Here is a 24,681-nt window from a genome sequence, read left to right on the forward strand (position 1 = left end):
ATGGCGCGCAGACCTCGCCTGCCGCCCGCTGCTCCCCTCAGCAGTGTACTTCGGTCCTTCTGCCTGCTCTGCTCCCCGCTCTGGCTCTGGTGAATTCTCTCACCCTCCCGCGCTTCTGACTGTACCCAGTGCTTGTATGTATAAATAAATAAATAAAACTTTAAAAAAAAAAAAAAAAAAAAAGAACAGAACAACAGAGGAACAACAGGGAACAAAACCTAATCATACGTTAAGAAAAAAACCACTGGGCCTCCCCGGTGGCACAGTGGGTTGAGCGCAGCGCTATGAAGCTGTCTGCCGCCTCTGCAGCACCAGTTCAATTCCCAGGCAGCCAGGGAGAAACCCATATGGCAGGACAGACCTCTCCTGTCTCTCCCACTGCTCCCCTCAGCAATGTACCTCAGTTCATCTGCCTGTTCTGTTCCCCGCTCTGTCTCTGGTGAATCCTCTCACCGTCCCGCCCCTCTGTACCCCAGTTCTTGTATAAAAATAAATAAATCTTTAAAAGAAAAAATAAAAAAAACACTACAAGTTCTGCTAATATATTCCCTGAATGTTCTTCCTCCCTTCTAAACAATCACTAAATCACTCCAATAATTAGTTCTACAAAAGTTACCTCATCTTCTAGAGAGTGAGGTGCCTAAAAGTAGGAACTGCAACTTACTTGTTTTTAAGTAATAGCACAGATATATATTGCAAATGGTAGGAAATCATTCATGTTCTAATCCAAAATAGTAGCCAATCTGTAGCTATGTATTAATTGGTAGTCCTTACCTCCCAGAATGCAATACTTCAAGGACAGCTGACCAAGACTAGCAATGTCAACAACTACATTCATAAGGAGGAGCCAGGCCAACAACAGAATGGAATATTATAGTACCTGAATATTTTCAGTGCAAACATTAAAGACACTTTTAAAAGATGGACTATTTCTAAACAGAAGAAATGGTGTTCTTTTCTTACAAACCTGTTTCAAGTGTCTCTTCAGTATCTGCTTTAATCTCAAAAATATTAAGTCTCTTCCCCTTGAATAAATCTTTCCTAAAACTGAAAAAGAAAAAATCATTTATTTTAATGAATATTCTTATACATTGTCGACAAAAAACTGTTTAAAAGAAAATTTTACATGAACCATTCACTGTAGAATTTAAAATAATTCCACTGATCCATTCCAGATATTTTACTTTAAATTTAAACGTCTTTAGAACTGATAATTAAAAACATGCATAAATGCACTTGAGGGGGCCTCCCTAGTGGACAGGTGTTAAAGTCTCAGCACGATCAAGCTATCGCCAGCCACTGTAGGCAGAGGGCATGAGTTCAATCCCTGGTCAGGGAGCTAATTCCCATACAGCGCAGCAGACCTATCCTGTCTTGCCCACTGCTCCCCTCAGCAGTGTATTTCAGTAGATCCAACTTTTCTGCTCCCTACTCTGTCTCTGCTGAATCCTCTCATGACCACACCTCTGGCCTACATCCCAGTTCTTGTATTTATAACAAATAAAATAAATCTGTAAAAAAATGCACTTGAGGGCCTCCCCGGTGGCGCAGCGGTTGAGCGCTGGGTTGCGAAGCTGCCCATGGCCTCTGCGGCGCTGGTTCGATCCCCAGCTGCTCCCCGGCCACCGGAGGAGGATCCCACATGGTGCGCAGACCTCTCCTGCCACCCGCTGCTCCCTTCAGCAGTGTACTTCAGTCCTTCTGCCTGCTCTGCTCCCCACTCTGGCTCTGGTGAATTCTCTCACCCTCCCGAGCTTCTGACTGTACCCAGTGCATGTATAAACAAAACAAATAAACAAATATAATAAATAAATAAATAAAACATGCCTCTATAAAAAAAAATGCACTTGAATTTTTGCTCTATAATACAATATAGCAGCTAGAGCAGTTCAATTTCCAAAATATCTAACTGATAATATTAGATTAATATGCCAAAATTGCTATTTGATTCATTTCATATTAACGATTTAGAAAATTCAATGTTGTGGAACTCTTATGAAAATATGTTCAGTCTGAAGGTGTTAAAGTCATCATTTGTCTTAGTTGAAGGGTAAAAAGCATTGTAATGTTTAACTACAAATTACAGGCGTTTGCACAGTTAAATAAAAACATGCTCACAAAGTAAAGACTGTAATTTTGAAATGATTTTCTTTACATAAATGCAATATTTTAAATTAACCATTAAAGTTTATGTCAGAGAGCTAATAGATAACTCCCCTTGTGTGTGTGTGTGTGTGTGTGTATTTTTTATTTATTTAAGATGTTTTCCCCAAAAATTTTATTTATTTATGCATACAAGAACTGGGGTACAGGCCAGAGGTGTGGGAGGCGACAGGATCCACCAGAGACAGAATGGCGAAAAGAACAGGCAGAAAGACCAAAGTACACTGCTGAGGGGAGCAGTGGGCAAGTCAGGAGAGGTCCACCACGCCATGTGGGTTGCTCCCTGGCTGGCCAGGGATTGAACTCAAGCTGCAGAGGCTCCAGGCAGCTTCACAGCGCTGCACTCAATCCGCTGAGCCACCAGGGAGGCCCTAAGATTTATTTTTATTTGTTTATGCATACAAGAACTGGGGTATAGGTCAGAGGTGCAAGGGGTGAGAGAACTGACCAGAGACAGAGTGGGGAACAGAACAGGTGGATCTACTGAAATACACTGTTGAGGGGAGCAACAGGAAAGACAGGAGAGGTCTGCTGCACCATGTGGGTTAGGTCTTTGGCCAGGGATAGAACTCAGGTCACAGTGGCTGGCAACAGCTTGATAGCACTGAGACTTAACCCCCTGCACAACCAGTGGGGCCCACTCTCCTTGTTTATTTTAAAACTGGTTTAGGCATCAATTCACATTTTTGAATATATTTATTAGCAGATTAAAACCAATTTATATACTGGAGGATTAGTTTCAAAAATTATCTTGAATTTTTTCCTAGATCAAACTACATTTTTCCACTAAATTAAGCTAGCTGAAAAACGAAAACACCACATTAAAATTGGATAAAGTGATCTCAAATAAGTTTTACTCTAGGAAGTCACCAAGGTATTTGTAAACAAAGGCATTTATGTGCCAGAATTATCCTCAGTGCCTTGCATTCTTCCTCCCACCCATCATTCCCTCAGCTTCCTGCCAGGTAAAATAACACACAGTACAATAAAGAGGCAATGATTTGGGAAAGCAGAGTTTTAAAAGAAGAATGTAGTAAAGGGAAAGGGAACAAACACCTGCTATGCATTTACTATATACAGTTTACATGTATTACTTTCTTCTTCCTTTTTGAAAGATTTATTTATTTATGCATACAAGAACTGGGGTACAGGCCAAAAGTGTGGGGGGTGAGAGGATTCACCAGAGACAGAGTGGGGAACAGAATAGGCAGACTCACAAATACACTGCTGAGGGGAGCAGTGGGCGAGACAGGAGAGGTCTGCTGTGCCATGTGGGTAGCTCCCTGGCCGGCCGGGGATTGAACTCTTGCTGCAGAGGCTGTGGAGAGCTTCATAGTGCTGTGCTTATTAACCCCTTGTGCCACCAGGGAGGCCTTACATGTATTACTTTCTATCCCTTGAGTCATTTCATTTCAAGTAGGTTTCACTTTCAGCATCTTATACATGGGAAAGCCAACCCAGGGGCTATGGATGTTACCCCAGTCACAGAATTAGTCAGTGGTACAGTGTCAAGATTTTTGGGTAGGCCAGTGTGATTCCAAAGTTAGTGCTCCATGATGCACACCTCTCTTTAACTGAAGGAATCCACCCAGGGTATACTTGTGCTGGTCATTCTAGGCCTGGATTGTCTGAGGTGAGAGTTGAGTGAACAACTGATATCTTACTGTTGTTTTCCCATGTCTTAGAGTTCTTTATCAGCTTTTTAACAAGAGTACATGTACAGAAAGCTTCAGGAAAACATTCTACTTTATTTAATAATATATCATAGATATAAAACCTGTTTACATTAGTAATTCAAATGATTTCCTAGTCACTACAACCTCTAAAACGTATTTTGGTAACCATCTTTTCCAATCTTAATGTACAAATTAATAATTTAATATCCAGGAGGAGCTAAGTCAAGTTTCTAAATTTGTAATTAAAACAAAATCCATGGAATACACATTGAAAATACACCAATTATAAGGTCATCCTGCCATAAAGTTGAGTTAGTTTTTGGCAGATCATGTTAAATATCTTTCCCCAACTACCACCTTCACGGCTTAAAAGAGAAAAAACAAATTTTATGTAAATACAGATAGTTTTCTATTATAAAGTAACTGTAATGCAAGGCTTAGTATCTTTAGGAACTACAAATTGCCAAATTCAAATGGCCAGAAATAATCTGCCACTTTAAGTTATTATAATGGATCTTTTTCTCGGATGGTGGGTTATTTCTCTAAGGTATGAAGAAAGATATTTTGATATATATCTCTATGTAGAGATACAATAAATATATGAATATACATTGTTAAGCACATATGAGAATGAAAATAATGCTCCTTGCAAAATGCTTATTTGTTAAGAATTCTGTCAGCTCCACTTATTCTAAACCAGGAGACCTTTTCATTGTGGGTAAGAATGAGGCAGTGTGTATTGTGATTTATGGTATAGAAAAATGTGAAGCGGGCCTCCCCAGTGGCACGGTGGTTGAGCGCTGGGTTGCGAAGCTCCCCGCGGCCTCTGTGGTACCGGTTCGATCCCCGGCTGCTCCCCGGCCACAGGAGGAGGGTCCCACATGGCGCGCAGACCTCTCCTGCCACCCGCTGCTCCCCTCAGCACTGTACTTCTTCAGTCTGCCTGTTCTGTTCCCTGCTCTGACTCTGGTGAATTCTCTCACCCTCCCGTGCTTCTGACTGTACCCAGTGCATGTATAAATGAACAAACAAACAAACAAACAAATAAATAAAAAACATGCCTCTATTAAAAAAAAAAAAAATGTGAAGCTAAACCCAGAACATCTTACCCTCTCTAGGAAATGGTAAATGGAAAGATAACAGATAAAAATGCATCAATAATGCTCAGAAACTTATCAGCAATAATATGTACAGAAATAAAATAAATCTATAGTTTAACAGACAAGAATAAATAGATTCAAAAGCCTGAATACCTTTTTCTAAGGTCAACAGTCTTCTCCTGGGCAAGACAATCATCACTGGATCCTTCGTCAAACTGAATCTGATGCACTGGTCTTGTACTAACTCTAGCTGAGGAAGACCTGGCAACTTTCATATCTGATATTATGTTACTGAAACTGAAATAACAAAAAGGTCAAGAGAGTTAGAAATTTTAATTATAGAATAGCAATGAACTTTATGAAACGAGATTCATAGCATTAATTCGTATTTCAATTCTATGAACTAACACAGTATTAAAAGTTTGTTTAAATAAAAGACTGCATCACATGAACATTCACATTCTATAGACACGAAGATTCATGTATCCTCCTGTCTTTAAAAAATGATCTTCACAAATGTTTACTTAAAACATGCATTATAAAACCACAAAATGAGACACTTGAATGAAATGAAAATAAATATGGAATGGAAAGTATATTACATAGACTTATTAAAGGAAGAGAGAATTTCAGAAATATAAGATACAAATATACAAAAGACCCTAATGGAAAAAGACAGAAACAATATTGAGGAAAAACAAAGAACCTCTATAAGAAATACCAGATTCCATTAGAGGAGGAAACATAAGAATAATGGGTATTCCTGAAGGGGCAGGGAGAGGGGACAGAAATCATATTCAAAGAAATAGTTGCTGAGAACTTCCTAAATCTAAGTAAAGAACTGGAAATCCAGGAAGCTGAAGGAACACCTACATTTCTAAGTGCAAAATTACCTTCACCAAGACACATCATTGTTAAATTATCAAAAGTCAATGATAAAGAAAAAATATCAAAAGATCGCTAGAGGAAATACTTTATCAGCCCAGAATACTTTATCCTACAAATTTATCACTGAAGTGGGGTCTCCCTTGTGGCACAAGGGGTTAAGTCTCAGTAATATGAAGTAATATGCAGCTACTGCAGCGTGAGTTTGATCCCCCCTGGCCTGGGAGCTGACCCACATGGCGCAGGAGAACTCTCCTGTCTCTCCTGCTGCTCCCCTCAGCAGTGTATTTCATCAGTCTGCCTGCTCTGTTCCCCGCTCTGTCTCTGGTAAATCCTCTCATCCCCCACATCTCTTGGCCTGTACCCCAGTTCTTTTTTTTTTTTTAAGATTTATTTATTTATTTATACAAACTGGGTATAGTCAGAAGCGTGGGAAGGTGAGAGAATTCACCAGAGCCAGAGCAGGGAACAGAGCAGGCAGACTTACGAAATATACTGCTGAGGAGAGCAGCAGGCGGCAGGAGAGATGTGCACGCCATGTGGGACCCTCACTCAATGGCCGGGGATTGAACCTGCGCTGCAGACACTGCGGCCAGCTTCGCAACCCAGTGCTCAACCACTGCGCCACCGGGGAGGCCCTGTACCCCGGTTCTTATATGCATAAATAAATAAATCTTAAAAAAATAAACTATCACCAAAGTTTGATAGAGAAATAGTTTCCCAGACAAAAATAAATGCCCTACAAGAAATATTAAAAAAGAAGTTCTATATGAAAAGAAAAAAAGCAGAAGAAAATAAAACCTTGACCAAGGTAACAATAATGCAGAAATTGTATAGATAAGATTAATAAGAGAACAACAAAACTTTAAAAGGGAGGGAGACAAGGACAGAATCTGTACAGTCAAATGATGAATTGATATTAGCATATGAAGGAGGATTTTAGATATAAAAACTTAATACAACCATAGTGGTAACCACAAAACCAAAACTCAGACATTTAAAAGAGAAAAGAAGAAACTGGAAGATCCACCAAAGAAAGCCATCCAAATGAAAAAGCAGATAGAAACACATGAAAAAAGCCTCCTTAGTGGTGCAAGGGATTAAAGCACAGCACTGTGAAGCTACTGGCAATCTCTGCAGCATGAATTTGATCACTAGCCAGGGAGCTACCTACATGGCACGGCAGACCTCTCCTGTCTCGCCCGCTGCTACCCTCAGTGATGTATTTCAGTGGATATGCCTGTGCTGCTCCCCACTCTGTCTCTGGTGAATCCTCTCCACCCCGCCCCCGACATCTCTGGCTACACACCAACTCTTATACACATAAATAAATAAATCTTAAAAAAAAAAAAAAAAAACACATGAAAAAGAAACAACAGAAAGAATGACTTTATTTTTTTTTAAGATTTATTTATTTATGCATATAAGAACTGCGGTACAGGCCAGAGGTTTGGGGGGTGAGAGGATTTACCAAAGACAAAGTGAGAACAGAACAGGCAGATTAACTGAAATATACTGCTGAGGGGAGCAGCAGGCGAGACAGGAGAGGTCTGCTGCTCCATGTGGGTTAGCTCCCTGGCTGGGGGATCGAACTTGTGCTGCAGTGGCTGTGGGTAGCTTCACAGTGCTATGTCTTAACCCCTTGCGCCACCAAGGAGGCCCCAAGAATGACTTTAAATAAGCCTCATATATCAAATTCATCTTAAACATGAATGGTCCAAATTTACCAATTAAGACACAGAACAACAGCTTAGATAAAAATGTATGAGCAGAAATACATATATGTGAGAAACCCACCTTAGAACAAAAACAAAACAGACTCAAAATGAAAGGCTGGAGCAAAGCAATACACACAAAGAAATTAAGAACTGCTATTCTCCTATCTGATAAATTGACTTTCAGCCAAAAAAGGTAATTAGGGAAAAAGATGGGCATTATATATGGTTAGGGGGTCAATCTATCCAAAAGATATCACTGTCATTAATATTTATGCAACTAATACAGGTGCTCCAAAATATATAAAGCAACTAATAAGAACTAAAGAAACACATTGACAGCAATACAATTATAGCAGGAGATTTAAACAGATCATAAACATCAAGAGACAGATTGTGATGTTAAATGAAGGATTGGATCAGATAGACTTAATATACATCTACATGGCCTCCCTGGTGGCACAAGGGGTTAAGCACAGCACTATCTGTGGCCTCTGCTCCATGAGCTTGATCCCCAGCTGGCCAGGGAGCTACCCACATGGTGCAGCAGACCTCTCCTGTCTCGCCTGCTGCTGCCCTCAGCAGTGTATTTCAGTCTATCTGTCTGTTCTATTCCCCACTGTCCCTGGCGAATCCTCTCACCCCCCACACCTCTGGCCTGTCCCCTAGTACTTACATTCATAAATAAATAAATAAATCTTTAAAAAAAATATATATATATACACACACACCTACAGAGAAACACGAAAGAAATGAATACACGTTCTTTTTTTAAAATTTATTTATTTACGTACACAAGAGCTGGGGTACAGGTCAGAAGTGTGGGGGGTGGTGAGAGGATTTACCAGAGATAAAGTGGCAAACAGACAGGCTTAGTTCTGTTAGAACTGAAATACACTGCTGAGGGTAGCAGCGGGCGAGTCAGGAGAGGTCTGCTGTACCATGTGGGTAGCTCCCTTTCTGGGGTTCAAACTTGTCTGCAGTGGCTGCAGACAGCTTCATAGGTTGTGTCTTAACCCCTTGTGCCACCAGGGAGACTCTAAATATACATTCTTATCAGGTACACATGGAACTTCCTTAAGACTAGACCTCATGCTGGGACACAAAACATGTCTCAAATATACATCAAAACTGAAATTATATCAAACATCCTTTCTCTTCGTAACAAGATAAAGCTAGAAGTTAACCACAAAAAGAAACCCTGAAAAAACCCAAACATAGGGAAACTAAACAAATGCTTTTGAATAACATCTGAGTCAATGAAGAAATCAAAGGAGAAACAGAAAAATATATAGAGACAGATGTAAACAAAGAGACAACCAACCAGACTCTATGGTACACTCTAAAAGTGGTATTAACCATCTTACACCAGTGAGAATGGCACATATTAAAAAAACTAGCAACAACAAATGTTGGCGAGGGTGTGGAGAAAAAGGAACTCTTCTGCACTGCTGGTGGGAGTGCAAACTGGTCCAACCACTATGGAAAGCTGTGTGGAGATTTCTGGACCTACTAAACATAGAGCTTCCATATGATCCAGCAATTCCACTCCTAGGTATTTACCCAAAGGACACAGAAATATCAATTCCAAAGAGCACCTGCACCCCTATGTTTATAGCAGCACTATTTACAATAGCTAAGCTTTGGAAACAACCCAAATGCCCAAAAATAGATGACTGGATCAAGAAGATGTGGTACATATACACCATGGAATATTACTCAGCATTCAAAAAAGATAAACACATGCAATTTGCAGCAACATGGATGGCGCTGGAAGGGATCATGCTCAGCGAAATAAGCCAGAAAGAAAAAGAAAAATACCGGATGGGCTCACTCATAGCAGGAATCTAGAAAACTTAAATAAGGGACCAGGAAAATGAATAACTATGAGAAAGTGAAAATCAAAATCAACAAAAAACTATGAACCAGAGACACTCTATGGGGGGTAGGGGGGAGGAGGGGAGGGATTGGGGTCAAAATAAGGGAGTTGCAATTGTATGGGGAATATAAAAATAAAATTTATTATAAAAAAATAAAAGTGGTATTAAAAGGGAAGTACAGAGGCCTCCCTGGTGGCACAGGGGTTAAAGTTGCAGCACTATCAAGCTATCACCAGCCACTGTGGCATAAATTCAATAACCAGCCAGGGAGCTAACACACATGGTGCAGCAGACATCTCCTGTCTTGCCGGCTGCTTCCCTCAGCAGTGTATTTCAGTAGATCAGATTGTTCTGTTCCCCACTCTGTTTCTGGTGAATCCTCTCACCCCCTGCATCTCAGGCCTAGGCTCCAGTTCTTATATGCATAAATAAATAGAATAAATCTTTAAAAAAATAACAGAAAGTACAAGTAATATAGACTACATCTATAAACAACACTCTCAAACAATGTAATATCATATCCGAAGGTACCAGAAAAAGAATAAAAGAGACCAAAAATCAGTAGAAGGAAGGAAATAAAAATTAGAGCACAAATAAATGAAACAAACCAAAAAGACAATATAAAAGATCAATGAAACCAAGAGCTGGTTCCTGAAAAGGATTAACAAAACAGATAAATCATTAGCAAGGCTCATAAACAAGAATGAAAACCTAAATAAAAAGAATCAGAAATAAAAGAGGCAAAAATTACAATGCAGAAACACAAAGGATGATAAGAGACTTTCATTCTTGTTAAGTACACATGCAATCTTCTTAAGGATAGACCTTATCCTGGGACACAAAAATTGTAAGACTTCTAAGAGACTGCTATGAATATCTATATGCAAACAAACAGGAAAATCTAGAAGAAATGGACAAATTTTTAGATTCACACAAGACTTCTAAGACTAAACCAGGATGAAAGAGTTTGAACAGGTCAAACACAGAAAGAAATTGGAAAAGTAATCAAAAGGCTTCCTAAAGACAAAAGCCCAGGACCAGATAGCTTCATTAGTGAATTCTACCAAACTTTCAAAGAAGACTTAATACCTATCCTTCTCAAACTCTTTCAAAAAAGTTGAAAAGGGGCAAAAATTCCCAAACACATTTCAGTAGACCAACATCACATTGTTCCTAAAACCAAACAAGAACGACACAATAAAAGTAAACTATAGTGTTAGTTTTCAAATAAAAACAGATGCCAAACATCCTCAACTAAATCTGGCAAATCAAATGTATTAAGAAATATATTCAGAAAATCATTCACCATGACCAACTTGGTTTTAACACAGATATGCAAGGCTAGTTCAACACATGCATATCAATCAATGTCATTTACCACATCAACAAAAAGAAAGATAAAAATCACATGGTCATTTCCATAGATTGGAGGCAGTGGGAAGCATTAGAAAAGATTCAATGTCCATTCATTATTTAAAAAAAAAATCAATAAAGTGGGAATAAAAGGAATCTATCTTTAACATAATTAAGATTATATGACAAGCTCATCATACTCAAGGTGAAAACCTGAAAGCACTTCCTCTAAACCTAGGAATAAGACTAGAAACCACTATTGTTCAACATAGTATTAGAAGTCCTAGTGTAACAGGGTGGTCCCCAGGAAAGGGGGAGATTCCCTGCCCCACCCAAGGGAGGGTGGAGCTGAGCAGGGAGAGGAGAAGCTGCAGAGGAAACTGAGGGAGGAAGAAGCAGGATGGAGCCAGGAAACCTGGAGAAGGCGCATGGAGCCTAGAGACACGTGAAGAAACTGTGCTTGTCTTTTGGTCGTGGACTGGGTGACACAAATGTGGGTGAGACCCATGGGGAGGTGACAATGGCAGCCTTTACCTTGATATTGATTTTGCTCTTTTCCTTCCAGGCTTGTCTCGTTGTTTCTGACCCTTTTCTGTGGGTCCCCACTGGAAGATGCTTTAGACTCATGGCAGGCTTTGGGGCCTTGTTCTGGGTCATTCCCATATGGATGGACTTTTACCCACGAGGGGACGGGTAACTTTGGGTGCTTCATTTAGAAACTAGACTCTTTGCCTTACCTGTATTGTTTCCTAGTTTTATTAAAGCTCCTTCCCATTAAAGTCTCATATGTTTTGTGTTGATGCGGCGGATGGCAGAACCCATTTAGAATAGGCAGGTTTGCGGGGTTTGGGTGCCCCTCTCCCTGTCCTATAACACTAGCTAGAGCAACCAGGTAGGAAAAAACCATAAAACATCCAAACAGGATAAGAAGTGAAACTATCCCTATTTGCAGATCACATAATAGTCATAGAGAAACCAAAAACATTACTAGAAATAATACAGTAAAATGATAGGAAACAAAATACACAAAATCTGCTGCATTTTTACATGCAAACAATGAAACAGAAGAAAGAGGAATCAAAATTTCAATTCCTTTAAAAATCTGCACCAAAATAGATGAACTAGCTGGGAATAAATTTAATAGAGTGAAGAAACAATACCATGAAAATATAAGACAATGTAAAAGGAAGTAAAAGATGACACAAAGAAATGGTAAGATCTCCCTGTTCATGGATTGGAAGAGTAAACATTGTTAAAATGGTCATGTTGCCTAAGGCAATTTTGAGATGTACCACAATTACCACTATTAAAATCCCAATGACATTCTTTAAGGAAATAGAACAAGCAATTATAAAATTTGTACGGAATCACAAAAGACCCAGAATAGTCAAAGCAATTCTGAGAGAAAAAAAGAAAAAGCAAGGTATCACACTTCCTGACTTCTATACTATAGTACACAGAGATAGTGATCAAAACTGTATGATATGGAACAAAAACAGAACATAGACCATTGGTTTAGAATAGAGTCCAGAAATAAACAATCACAAATATGGATAGTTAATTTTTGACAAAGGAGCCACAATCACACACTGAAAAGAAAGCCTCTTCTATAAAAGGTGTTAGGAAATCTGGAGAGCCACATGCAAAAAACAAAGACAGACAGACAGGAAGGAAGGAAGGAAGGAAGGAAGGAAGGAACAAAAACAGAACATAGACCATTGGTTTAGAATAGAGTCCAGAAAAGGAAGGAAGGGAGGGAGGGAGGGAAGGAGGGAAGGAGGGAAGGAAAGAAGCAGATCATTACTTAACTCCATACACAAAAAAATTAATAAAACATTTTATATATAAAAAGGAATTTTAGGGGCCTCCCCGGTGGCGCAGCGGTTGAGCGCTGGGTTGCGAAGCTGCCCGCGGCCTCTGCAGCGCCGGTTCAATCCCCGGCTGCTCCCCAGCCACAGGAGGAGGGTCCCGCATGGCGTGCAGACCTCTCCTGCCGCCCGCTGCTCCCCTCAGCAGTGTACTTCGGTCCTTCTGCCTGCTCTGCTCCCCGCTCTGGCTCTGGTGAATTCTCTCACCCTCCCTCGCTTCTGACTGTACCCAGTGCATGTATGAACAAAACAAACAAACAAGCAAACAAATTAATTAATTAATTAAAAAAAGCCTCTAAAAAAAAAAAAAAAAGGAATTTTATATATAAATTAAAAGGAATACATTCCTGGATATCATCTCCAAAAGCAAGGGAAACATAAGTAAAAGCAAACAAATGTGACTATATCAAACTAAAAAGCTCTTGTACTTCAAAGCAAACCACCACAAAAACAAAAAAGGCAATCTATGTACTGGTAGAAGATATTTGTACATCACACATGTGACAAAGGGTTAATTTCCAAAATATATAAAGAACTCATATACTTCAACTACAATATAATAACAACAAAGGGCCTCCCCTGGTGGCACAGCGGTTGAGCGCTGGGTTGCGAGGCTGCCCACAGCCTCTGCAGCGCCAGTTCGATCCCCGGCCACCAGCGAGGGCCCTACCAAAAAAAACAAAAAAAAAAACAAAACACAGAAACATGAGCTATCACCTCACCCTTGTAAGAATGGCCTATATCAAAAATATTGGAAAAAACAAATGTTGATGATACTGGGGAGAAAAAAAGAATATTCATTTGTTATACATAGGAATATAATTGGTTACAGCCTCTATGGAAAACCGTATAAAAATTCCTCAAAAGGAAAATACCCTGGGCCTCCCCGGTGGCGCAGTGGGTTGAGCGCTGGGCTGCAAAGCTGCCCGCAGCCTCTGCAGTGCTGGTTCGATCCCCAGCCACCGGTGAGGGTCCCACATGGTGCGCAGACCTCTCCTGCCATGCCTGCTGCTCCCCTCAGCAGTGTACATTGTTGGTCTGCCTGTTCTACTCTCCGCTCTGACTCTGGTGAATTCTCTCACCCTCCCACTCTTCTGTCTGTACCCAGTGCTTGTATAAATAAATAAATAAATAAATAAATAAATAAATAAATCTTTAAAAAAAAAGAAAATACCCTATGATCAAACAATACTATTTTGTAGCTATTTACCCAAAGAATATAAAAACACTAATACAAATAGATTTATGCACCCCTGTATTCATAGCAGCATTATTCACAATAGCCAAGACAAGGAACAAACCCTATATCCATTCAGAGATGACCGAGTTTAAAAAATTATAGAATTTATACTCAACAGAATACTTCTCAGCTATTAAAAAGGATAAAATAGTATCCTTTGGGATAAAGTGAATGGATCTTGAGGTGATAATGCTAGGTGAAATAAGTCAGAAAATGAAAGATATTTACTAGACAGTCTACTTATTTGCAGAATATAAAAAACGAAGAGAAGAAACAGACAAAACAACAAGAATTCTTGGATCCTATAAAAAATATACTGTTAATTAGAGAAAATGGGGGGAAAGGAAGAGGAAGACAGAGAAGGTGACAGGGTTGCAGCACCACAGCTTTGGTGGAGGATGAATGAACATGCGTTCAAATGAGGTGTTAAGTTACAAATCATAAAACTTTAAAAACCCCATAATTTAAAAGTGTCATTTCTGGAAAATTATCAAACACCAAGAGAATGTGATATATAATCAATATCTATTCATATCACCTTTATTCAAAAACTAAAAGTTAAAATTTGGCCATATTTATTTGGTGCATTGCTGTTGTTCAAATACAAATAAAATGAGCGATTTAACTGAGAGTCTAGACATCTATAGTTCTCTTCTAAGTTCCTGGGATAAATCTGGATACACATGTTCACTGACAACTACTGATTTCGATCCTCTCCAAACCAAAGCAGCACGACCACTGACTGCATATCAGCAGCAAGTATGTTGTAATCTGGCATAAAGTAATGAGAGATGAGAAGATAAGTGAAAGATGTCAGTCAGAACATAAGAACACATGGGAAATGAGAAGGAAATGGGTGTCAAGATTATCTTATTGCGCAAAACCCGAGCAAATTATTTAACTGGAAAAATTTTATCTTTCTTGTTCTATTAATTCATTTATTTTAATTAATTTTTTATTAAGAACATGCCTGAGCTTATCATTTCTTTTTCAGGTACAAGAAATTGTATAATTTCTCAAAAGAAAAGTTTAACCCTTCAAATGGTCTTTTAAAAACTGCAATCTTAAGACATGGCTTAAAAAAATATCAAACTGCTAATATTTTACTTATGAGGCATATGTTACATATAAGCAAATATATTGTGTATATTATACATCAGTCACATAAAAATAGCCTATTTTGAGAGATCAGCATTACTAACATAACTATTTGGTTCACTAACCTAATTTTAGGTCTTTCTCCACCTTTCTGTGCCCTTGATTTTTCTTCGTGTTGCTGGAGCTGCCTGAGCAGCTCGGACTTGGTCTTTTGCTTGTCAAAAGGGAGAGAATCTGCAACAGCAGATGCAGCAGCCACCAATTCAGGACTCAGGGACTCACTGATGAAAAACAAATGAGAAGGGGGAAAAAAAGGCACTACTTATTCTGATTGTATGATACATCCAGTTGCAGAAAAGAAATCCTGATAAGTGGAAAGCTACTGAGTGGACACACAAATTGGCATAAGTTTTGCATGCAATTTGGTGACAAATATTAAGCAAATCCTTTACTAAGCAATTTCCCTTCCAGGAATAGTTGTCTAAAGAAAATAGATAAGTGGATGTGAGGTATACATCACTATTTATGTATCACTAAAACCAAATACTGCCACTTAAACTACAACACAATGCTAAAATATCACTACTTGCACTTGAAATCAGTGAAATACTCTTTCACAAGCACAAGTAATTACAATCTTTTGCGGAAATCACGCAAGCTGAGAGCACTGGCCAAAGGAAATCATATTAAATAGCTGTAATCAAGATGCTAAAATTTTATCCTAAATGAATTTCAAATAAACAAGTCCTTCCGAGACATGGCACTACTTTCAAACAATTTGTAATTAACAGCTTAAACAGTCATGGAAATGGCAGTGAGTAACACTGATAAATACACAAGGGAATGTATAGAGTGCCGGGATCACTACTCTCTTCCTCTATTTAGATTGTATACAGATATTGCCTTGTTATTTAATACAGAACCATAATAGCATTTTTAAGTAATTTATTAGAGTCTCTGTGTTTACAAACTGATACCAGTCTTCGTTAATACAGTATTTCCCAAGTACTCTAATTTTAAAAAAAGCTTACTGGAGTTTCAAAAGTTACTTTCAAAAAATATTCAAACTGCAATTCAATTTACCTCTTCTTTGGGGCATCTTCTGTTGCTCTTTGAGATTTTCTAGTTGTTGCTTCCCAACTTTTAAGTGGTCTTCTTCCCGGTGGCTTTGTTGTTTGTACATTTGCTGTGCTTAATTCAACTTTCATGCCCTTAATAATACTTAGCAAGTCTTTTTTCTTTTTTTCCTTTATACTGTCTTGGCTTTCTGTCTCCTTGGAAATCTCCTGGGTTGGAACAGACTGCTCATCTTTCTTGCTGTAGATCACACTGCTGGTGCCAAAATACCTGCAGCTATTATTTTCTTCCCTATAAAGACACATTAAAAATTAAATTAAAGGGCCTCCCCGGTGGCGCAGCAGTTGAGAGCCGGGTTGCGAAGCTGCCTGCAGCCTCTGCAGCACCAGTTCAATCCCCGGCTGTTCCCCGGCCACCGGAGAAGGGTCCCACATGGCGCGCAGACCTCTCCTGCCGCCCGCTGCTCCCCTCAGCAGTGTACTTCGGTCCTTCTGCCTGCTCTGCTCCCCGCTCTGGCTCTGGTGAATTCTCTCACCCTCCTGCGCTTCTGACTGTACCCAGTGCTTGTATAAATAAATAAAAAAAAAGGGCCTCCCCAGTGGCGCAGCGGTTGAGCGCTGGGTTGCGAAGCTGCCCGCGGGCTCTGCAGCGCCGGTTCGATCCCCGGCTGCTCCCCGGCCACCGGAGGAGGGTCCCACATGGCGCGCAGACCTCTCCTGCCGCCCGCTGCTCCCCTCAGCAGTGTACTTCGGTCCTTCTGCCTGCTCTGCTCCCCGCTCTGGCTCTGGTGAATTCTCTCACCCTCCCGCGCTTCTGACTGTACCCAGTGCATGTACAAACAAACAAACAAATAAATAAATAATACATGCCTCTTAAAAAATAAATAAATAAATAAATAAATAAAATAAATCTTTAAAAAAAAATAAACAGGAAAAAAAAAGAAATCTTGGAAAAGCAACAAAAACAGATTTAAAAAAAAAATTAAATTAAAAATACAATGCAAAAGAAAGGACTCAAATGCTCAATGCATTTTTATAAATTTTCAATACAATTTCTTTCTTTTTGCTTTTTTGGGAGTCTATAATTTTATTTAGTTTTTAAAATTGGTTTACAAAGTTGTATCAGATTTAGAGGTGTATCAGAGTGTATGGCCTCTAGAGTATGTTACCACACAACACCCACCACCAAGCTACTCACAGCCCTGTACCATAGTCCTCTGGGCACCCTTCATATTTTGCTCCCCATTCCCTTCTGTTTATTATTATTATCGTTAACAACCACATCAACAACAATTTAACATTTATTGAACATATTCTACTATGTGCCTAGTGTTGTGAAACATAGTTTGTTTATATTTTGCCATACCTACCTCAATGATAAGGCCAGTATTATCCCCATTTTGCATATAAGGAAATGGGCAACCCGAGAAGTGAAGGAACTCACCCAAGGTCATTTAGCCGAGCGTTCTCTAAGGCCTGATGTCCTAGGAGGCCATAAACGGATTACAGGTGTCTAGGATTAGTCATCTGATTCTTGGGGTTTGGGGCAGAGGCTCAGGCTCCTGCCTGTTACCTCCCTCCATTTACTAATTTTACAATTGGTAAAAATAGCATTTTTGTGTGTTCCATGACATTGAAAAAAAAGGTTGTGAAACATAGTTAATATATTTTTATTTATTGTTCTCAAGCCCAAATCCGATGATTGCCAATGAACTGACATTAACATGATATAAAACCTTTTTGAAAAGCCTTGTAACAGGGCAGTCCCCAGGAAAAGGGGAAGTTCCAGGTTCCCTGCCCCACCCAAGGAGGGTGGAGCTAAAGAGAAGACAAGAAGCTGCAGGGGAGACTGAGAAGGGAGGAAGCAGGATGGAGAGCCAGGAGACCTGGAGGAGGCACGTGGAACGGAGAGACACGTGAAGAAACTGTGCTTGCCTTTTGGTCGTGGACTGGGCGACACAGATGTGGGTGAGAGACCCATGGGGAGGATAACAATGGCAGCTGTTATCTTGCACTTTTGGACACATACAGGCAGCTGTTTGGATTTTGCGCTTTTCCTGCTTTGTCTGGTTGTTTCTGATCCTTTTCTGTGGGTCCCCACTGGAAGGTGCTTTAGACCTGTGGCAGGCTTTCGGGCCTTGCCCTGGGCCAATCCCGTGGTGGACTTTTACTCACGAGGGGATGAGTAACTTTGGGTGCTTAATTTAGAAATTATATTCTTTGCCTTTCCTGTATTGTTTACCAATTGTATTAAAGTTCCTTTTCATTAAAGTCTCATGTATTTTGTGTTGATGCGGCAGATGGCAGAACCTATTTAGAGCAGGCAGGGTTGCAGGCTCTGGGGTTCTCCCCTCCCTGCCCTGTAACAGTCATAATTAAGCAATACGAAAATAATTTCCATCATTAAAAAAGGGCTACTTACTAAAAAAAAAATCCTGGGTGTTTCTAATCTGGTAAACCTTCTCATTGAGCCATTTAATCTATTACCATTAGTAAGCTAAGCTAAAATGGAACAACAAAAAAGAATATTCAGTGGCTAGAGTTGCCATTCTGCTTTTGTGAAAAAGAACACAAATGATTACATCTATTTCAGACTTGTGCCTGAGATTTCCTAATTCTAAGTAACACAAACATCTATTTTATTTTGTAGGGTTAAGAACCTTTTGATAGCTTATACTGAAGAACATTAAAAACTAACATATGTGTTTCAATAAGATATACAGTATATGAAAAGTTATTCATTAAATATAGCAAGTAGGATAAATGATGATTGCTCAGAATTTTGTGCCATTGGCCTCTGTGGCTATCACCTGCAGCCTTCAATGAAGGGAGCGCCTGAGAGTGTGGGCTCAGGACATGCATCCCTGATAGCAGCACCTGGAGTGTGGTATGGATGTGCATGAGTGGGCACACCTGAACCCAGAGACTAAGCATAGAAGGGCAGCATCACAGAGGACAATGTGGCAGAGGATAGTTGGCAGAGAACAGCTGGGAGAGGAAGAGACTACAGAGGACATCAGAGCAAGCCCAGAGAAAATAAAGATTCGCCAGGGGCTGGGAGGACTACCAGCCCCCTGGCTCTCCTGCCTGCCGTCTGCCTGGTTGTCTCACTACAAATGGTATAGAAAGATCAGTAAAATCCTGAAAAAGCTACTGAGGGCTCCAGGATTCCTTTACCTGTCTGCCTGGATCCACAGAGACCTGCCCTGTGCCTTGCTGACACAAATGACTACCCTGCGCTAGGCACTACACTGGGCATGTAGATTGTCCCTATCTTGATGAAGCTATCAGGCTGGAGTATTGTTTCTCAAACTTTATATGCACAGGAATTAAAACACAGTTTGGTCCCAGCAAGTAATTCTGATTCAGTAGCTTTGGGGAAGGACTTAAGTGTATTTCTAGCAAGCTCCCAAGTAATGCTGACTGTGCCCACCAGAGGAGAAATGTGAGTAGCTGTGTTATACATGTTACTTACTCCTTAGAATTTTAGGGGACAGGTTTTATTATTACCATTTATAGAAGACACTGCTGCCAAAAGATGTTAAGTTAGTGGTTCTTAACCTTCAGAGGGCATGAGTCCCTAGGAAGTTTATTTAAAACATAAATTCCTAAGAGTTTTGGTTATTAATTTTGGAATAGCATTTACCAGACGCCTGGTGACTCTGGTGCAACTGATCTCAAGACCCTGCATCAGCCTTTGGGTTAACATCAAGTTCTCAAAGTTAGCAAGCAGTCATGCAAGGCAGGGATCCTTTAATGAAAAGAATATGGCTACTTGCAAAAATACTGAAACAAACTATTTGATTTGTTTATAAAAATGTCAGAGGCTATCACATCAGGTACATAAATATTAGAATGAAAAACAACTGCATAACAGTATCCTCATAATCAGTAGACAGAACACTCACAATAGTATATGCTACAGCTCAATTTAGGAAAATGTTTTAATTATTTCACTCATAGAAGTTAAATTGCTATTATACCAGGGCCTGGCATTATACCAGGGCCTCCCCGGTGGCGCAGCGGTTGAGCACTGGGCTGCACGGCTGCCCACAGCCTCTGCAGCGCCGGTTCGATCCTCGGCCGCCAGCGAGGGTCCCACATGGCACGCAGACCTCTCCTGCTGTGCCCGCTGCTGCTCCCCTCAGCAGTGTATTTTGTCAGTCTGCCTGTTCTGCTCCCCGCTCTGGCTCTGGTGAATCTCTCACCCTCCTGCGCTTCTGACTGTACTCAGTGCTTGTATAAATAAATAAAGAAATCTTAAAAAAAAAAAAAAAGGCATTACACCAGAAAAGTGGCAAATAGGAGAAGGGATCTCACATACAACCATTACTTCAGTGTTTCCTTTCAGGACTGCTATAATACCACTGGAAGTCGTCTATATTTACTACAGGAAATCCTGCATAGGAAATAACTCTAGCTCTAACGTTCCCACCAGAAAAGTATCTACTGAGTGCATCTCATTGCCACTCAAAAATGCAATACTCCAAAACCATACTCAAGAGTTCCCATCTCAGGGCCTTCCTGGTGGCGCAAGGGGTTAAGTACAGCACTACAAAGTTATCTGCAGCCTCTGCAGCTCGAGTTCTATTCCCAGCTGGCCAGGGAGATACTCACATGGCGCAGAAGACCTCTCCTGTCTTGCCCACTGCTTCCCTCAGCAGTGTTTTCAGTCAATCTGCCTGTCCTGCTCCCTGCTCTGTTCTGGTGAGTCCTCTCACTCCTTGCATCTCTGGCCCATACCCCAGTTCTTGTATGCATAAATAAATCTTAAAAAAAAAAAAAAAAAGAGTTCGCATCTCAGACTCACTTTCCACTTTTTACACCCTTTTGTTTTGAACAGGCCTCTAGCCAGATATTTCTGTATTCTAGAAACCACAATTTAAAAGCTTGAAATAAATAAGCTTTAAACACAATTTAAAAGCTTGAAATAATCTGAGAATATGACATTCTCAAAGCTGCTACTCATTCTTCCTTAACATTAATGGTTCACTAATCCTTCAAGGCAACCAGCAGAAATCTCTGTTCTGACTGCCTTTTCCTTATCTCATCACAAGTTACATCCTTTCATTTCTACTTGTGCAATTATTCTCCATCCTGCTACTTCTTCCCATCCCACTTCTACCAACGTGTGTCAGGGCTGTACTTAACCAGAGTGGCCCCAAAGAGTGCTGCATGTAATATAAGTAGAATTAAGTTTTCATAATCATGACAGTTCTCAGATAATACCAACACCAAATACAGCTCACTCCTTTTCCTGTCCAGCAAACTCCCTTCATCCTCCTTTAGGTTTTTTCACTCTTTTCCAGAGCGAATATCTTGAACCACTCCTACAACGGAGAATGCTCCTATTTGCTGACACAGCAGTTACTTGTTGACTAGATCTGCACAATCTCTGCTATTACTTTATTCGAATTGCCAGCTTGATGGAATTGTAAGCTACAAAGACAGCAGGACTGTGTTGGTCCGGATTAACAACAGCACGGGCACATTGTAAACACTTTCAACGATGAACTAAAGAACAAATGGAGGTAGGAATGAGACCATCATAATTCGTGAACGCAAAAAATAAACAAGACGAGTTCGCTTCCTAAACCTAGATAAAATGAAGTGGCAAGAAGGATGGGGAGCTGTATAGTAGAAAGAACCCAAGAAGCCAGCTAGGCAAGTAACTGAGGTTCTGTTTTGCACGCGCTCTATGACCTTGGGCAAGTCACTTTCTCTTTCTGAGACTTCCCTTTTCTCAGATTTAAAGCAATGGCTCCTAAAATCCCGTGGGTTCTTTCACAGACCCCAGAAAACCCGAGAATGATGACTGAATGTACCGGGTGCGTGTAGGAGGAGGGGGGATGCCTTAAGACCTGCGGGGCCAACAGCACTGAAATGAGGTACCTGACGGGTCTGTGAGGAGCCGGGAGTAGCACAATCGCAGCTGCCGATACATCTGGGCATCCAGAGCACAAAGGGACACGGGAAAGGGGGCGAAGATGTAGGATCACGGTGACTCTCGGAAACATTACGGAGAAATACCCTAAAATGAGAACAAACCCGGAACAGTGAGTCCCCTGCCAAACACGTCCCCCGCTCCCCTTCCGTTCGCCTGGCGCGTTCCCCTCTCTTCCCAGTCCGGTGAGAAACAGGGGCGGATAACTGAGTTCCGGTCTTGTCCGCGGTGGAGGCAGATCCTGCTGCCCTCCGGAGACTCCGCCTTTGGGCGATTTTATTAGCTGAGGTGGAAAGGACCACCGAGTTCAGAGAAGGTGTGTTGGTTGAGCCCGGTTCCAGATTTGAGAACTGAGAGAGGAAGGAGTGATAAATTGCAAACACTGCAGAGAGGCCACGAGGTTGAGGCAGAGAACCGAGCCTACTGTGCAATGTTTCGGGGAAGAGAATCCACAGTCTTATTCTCAAAATGACCCATGATCACTGAAAGAGAACAAATTTGCCACACGAAAAATATTTCTTTTTGGCATAAGAATTACTTTAAGCTGCTTGTTTTTTTAACAACGCACATAGGGAAACCTGAAAATTGAGCAGAAGTTACTCTGACTGACATAATGTAAGACATTTACATGTATAAGGGGAAAATCTCCATTTGTAAGGTGTCTCCCTCCCAGTTCCAGGAAGAGACACATCAGTGGAAGCTACAAAGATTATGAGCTTAACGTGGTAGACTGGGGAGAAGTTAGCAAAGTTGTTAAAATTCCTCTTTGTATCCCATTGTTTCTGCATGGTCCAACAAACATTTCTTTACCGAGTATTTGCATTTCCCATCTTCCTGTGAATTGTCTTCCTTCCCCTTGAAATCCTAGACCCCAACTCCCAACATTCTTCTTTTGTCTTTAACTAAAAACGCTGTTTAAGGGGATCATCTGAGTCATTTCAATGAGCTCCTCAGTTTTTCTGGGTCTCTCCCATGCACATGGGAGTATGCAAGTTATTAAACTCTTGTTTATCACCTACTGTTTGTTATTTTTTAATTGCAGATTGTGTTTCAGTCAAAAACTTAGAAGAGTAAAGGAAAATTATTTTTCCCTACACCATTTAGGAGGTTGATTATTTTATTTTTACCATAAGATGTGCTGCTTGATAAATTAGTATTTCTTTTCAGTCTCTGTTATTAATGTACAAAGCATGAGACATATTTCATTCTTTAAATATGGCTTTAGAGATTTTAAAAAATGTAAGAGAAAGAATTAACTTTTTCCTACCCCTCATGAAATCAATGAAAAGTGTCCTAGTCAAAAGATAAGAGATTCTCAAAAATAGGATGTACCAAGAGAGAAATGCCTGCTAGTATGGCATGGGAACTTATATCTTAGAATTCAATACTGTCCGGTGAACGTTAACGTCAATGTTTTCCCTACTTCACAAAAGAATCAAGATCATTGATGAATTGTTTTCTGATGCTCAAAATAAATACAACTTAATAGCCCTAATAAAAACTTTGTGACGTGGGGATGCTTTCCTTTGTCTTTTTCAAAATTAATAAACCTGTCAAAAATATTTAGATAATTTAAATACAGAAAAGTGAATGAATTATAAAAATGTTGATGAAAACATGCTTAATGAATACTCAAAGTTAATTTGCTATTGTAAGCCACCATCCACATTAAGACAAGACTGTTACCAGGATGGCATTCTAATAGTTTGCTATCAAGTGGAAAATCCTTCCTTGAGTTTGTAACACTCCATCAAAATCACATTTAATATTTTTTCTTTTTCCAAATTCTTATAACTCCTTCAAATGGCTTTTTTTGGTAAATTGAAACTTCTATCTCAAATTCATAGTTTCTCTGGAGGAAGATCCTGTCCCAATTACCCTGATCCTAGTCAACTCAAAGGCATTACAGACCCTATAAATCACCTCCCTGATGCATTAAGGCAAATAATATGTGTTAAGAGATGAAATTCACCCCTACATCTCTGGGTTCTTCTCAACTTCATCAAAAACTCAAACTACGGCCTCTCCTGGTGGCGCAGCGGTTGAGAGCCGGGCTGCGAAGCTGCCCGCAGCCTCTGCAGCGCTGGCTGGCTCGAGCGACACCTGCCCTATCTTCCTTACACAGTAAAATAAACAAGAACACTCATTTCCCACAACTTTTCCTCCTTTGTTGGATTTGGAATTGCAAACAAAATGGTGGAAGCTGAATTAGCTAGAGTGGTGAAGGATAGGCTTCCCTAGAATGTTCAAATAGACCTCCCCAAGATGTCCAGAGCAGGTCTTCCAAGATGTGTTACCTAGGCATGTGAATTATTTCAAGCTAAGGCTGATGGAGACCCTGAGGGTTTTAAGAGAAACTGCCACATTCCCTTAACTACCTAGAAGAATGAAGACTGCATGTATGACTCAGATTTAGGATTATCTCTAAAACAACCTTTCTATCAGAGAAACCTATCTATATGACAGGGTAAACATCCAGCTACAGAATATCTGATTTTTGTAACATGAGTCACGCCCTCTCTTCCTGAAATCCCAGCCCCTATCCCATTTCTTAGCTTAGAATAAAAACCCTTGACCCACTTACTCTAGAATTTATAGTGACATCAATGCTCAATACTTACATAATTAAATTTGTTCTTTTTCTCCTACTAATCTGTCAGATGCTAATTTGATTGCTCAGCCA

General features: G+C 40.2%; 1 protein-coding gene across 1 annotated transcript in view; it reads right to left on the minus strand.

Annotated features, from left to right (window-relative positions):
- The window catches only part of MRPS31 (mitochondrial ribosomal protein S31), a 32,526-nt gene extending 10,383 nt beyond the window's left edge, over nt 1–22,143 (minus strand). Inside the window, exons 1-5 of the mRNA XM_037527230.2 lie at nt 21,947–22,143; nt 16,062–16,346; nt 15,104–15,259; nt 5,093–5,236; nt 968–1,047 (exon numbers count right to left, since the gene is read on the minus strand). Coding sequence (XP_037383127.1) covers nt 968–1,047; nt 5,093–5,236; nt 15,104–15,259; nt 16,062–16,346; nt 21,947–22,071 — 790 coding nt within the window. The 5' untranslated portion in view covers nt 22,072–22,143. The remainder of the gene's footprint in view (nt 1–967; nt 1,048–5,092; nt 5,237–15,103; nt 15,260–16,061; nt 16,347–21,946) is intronic.
- Nucleotides 22,144–24,681: the final 2,538 nt, after the last annotated feature.

This window comes from Talpa occidentalis, unplaced genomic scaffold (genome assembly GCF_014898055.3).
Source record: "Talpa occidentalis isolate TD23 unplaced genomic scaffold, MPIMG_talOcc4v2.1 talOcc4.5, whole genome shotgun sequence".
NCBI classification, from domain to species: domain Eukaryota; kingdom Metazoa; phylum Chordata; class Mammalia; order Eulipotyphla; family Talpidae; genus Talpa; species Talpa occidentalis.